The sequence below is a fragment of the Lathamus discolor genome, chromosome 1, assembly GCF_037157495.1.
Source record: "Lathamus discolor isolate bLatDis1 chromosome 1, bLatDis1.hap1, whole genome shotgun sequence".
NCBI lineage: Eukaryota > Metazoa > Chordata > Aves > Psittaciformes > Psittacidae > Lathamus > Lathamus discolor.
The window spans coordinates 115,579,433-115,580,634 of NC_088884.1; the positions used below are offsets into that span (position 1 = coordinate 115,579,433).

A 1,202-nucleotide genomic window follows, 5' to 3' on the forward strand; every position below is an offset into this window, starting at 1 on the left:
TGCAAGCCAGGCTCCGCGCTGCAAGGTGGCGTGTTGGCAGGAGGGGACGGCAACGACTTCTAGGCAAAAGAAACTTTAACAGTGGTAACTAAAACTTGAAACAAAAAGAGGAAAACAAAACGAGAAAACCAACCAGCCAACCCTGACACACAGGGCGGGCACAGTCACTCGCTAACAGCCATTTCCCTGGACGGACAAACCCAGGAGCTGCCGGGGGAGGGAGAAGCCGGCAGCATCTCACAGTGCCCGAAGGCAGCCGATGCCTCCTGGATGGCCGCTCCACCCCGCGGCGGAGTCCGTGCCCAGAGAGGAGCCCGGGAGGTGCTGGGGTCGGCGCCCCGGCCCTAGCTGGCCTCGTCCGAGTCGCTGTAGTGCGAGCGGGGCGAGAACTCGCCGTCGCTCCTGTGGGATCGGGGCGACGTCTTGCTCCTCTCCTGCGGCGGCTGCCCGGGTTGAGGCATGAGGAGGGCGGGGGAAGGGGCTCTCTGTCCCATCAGGGCGCCCTCGCTAAAGGAGGGGAAGCGCAGCGGGTCGAGCTGCACCGAGTACCCGCCCGCTGACGGCGGCGGGGGAAAGCGAGTCCTGCCGTGCCCGGGAGGCGAGGCTCTGGCCGGCCCCGGCGGCGGCGCCGGCGGCGGCCCGGCCCCGGCGGCGCAGGGCTGCTCGAAGGGAGCCCCGCGGTGCTCGGCTTTGCCGGGGGCGTCAGGGGCGCCTGCGGGGCCGTGCAGCAGCTCGGCCAGGGCGCTGATGTAGATCTGCGCCATCTGCAGCGTCTCGTACTTGGAGAGCTTCTTGTCGTTGTTGAAGGAGGGGATGACATTGCGCAGCTGGTCGAAGGCGTGGTTCAGCCCGTGCATCCGCCGCCGCTCCCGCGCGTTGGCCGCCAGCCGCCGCTGCTTCTGCACGCCGCTCACCTGCGCCCGCAGACCGGGCCCGCCGCCGCCCCGCGGCCGCCCGCCACCCGCTGCCGCCGCGGCCCCGCGCACCGCGCCGGGGCTGCTCCCGCCGGCCCGCGCCGCGTCCCCGTCCGCGTCGCCCTCCTCCCCCTCCCCCTGGGCGGCGGGCAGCCGGTAGCGCGGCGCGGCGGAGGGCAGGCGCGCGGCGCAGCACACGCCCAGCCACCCCGCGCCGAACGCGCACCCGCCGGGCTCCGCCGCCGGCTCCCGCGCGTCCTCGGCCCACGCGCCCCGCTGCAGGCTCAT

General features: G+C 72.8%; 1 protein-coding gene across 1 annotated transcript; it reads right to left on the bottom strand.

The window, feature by feature from the left end:
• Nucleotides 1-344: 344 nt before the first annotated feature.
• ATOH1 (atonal bHLH transcription factor 1) lies at nucleotides 345-1,202 on the bottom strand. Its single transcript, XM_065665224.1, has one exon. It carries the CDS (start codon nucleotides 1,200-1,202, stop codon nucleotides 345-347), a length of 858 nt encoding a protein of 285 aa, XP_065521296.1.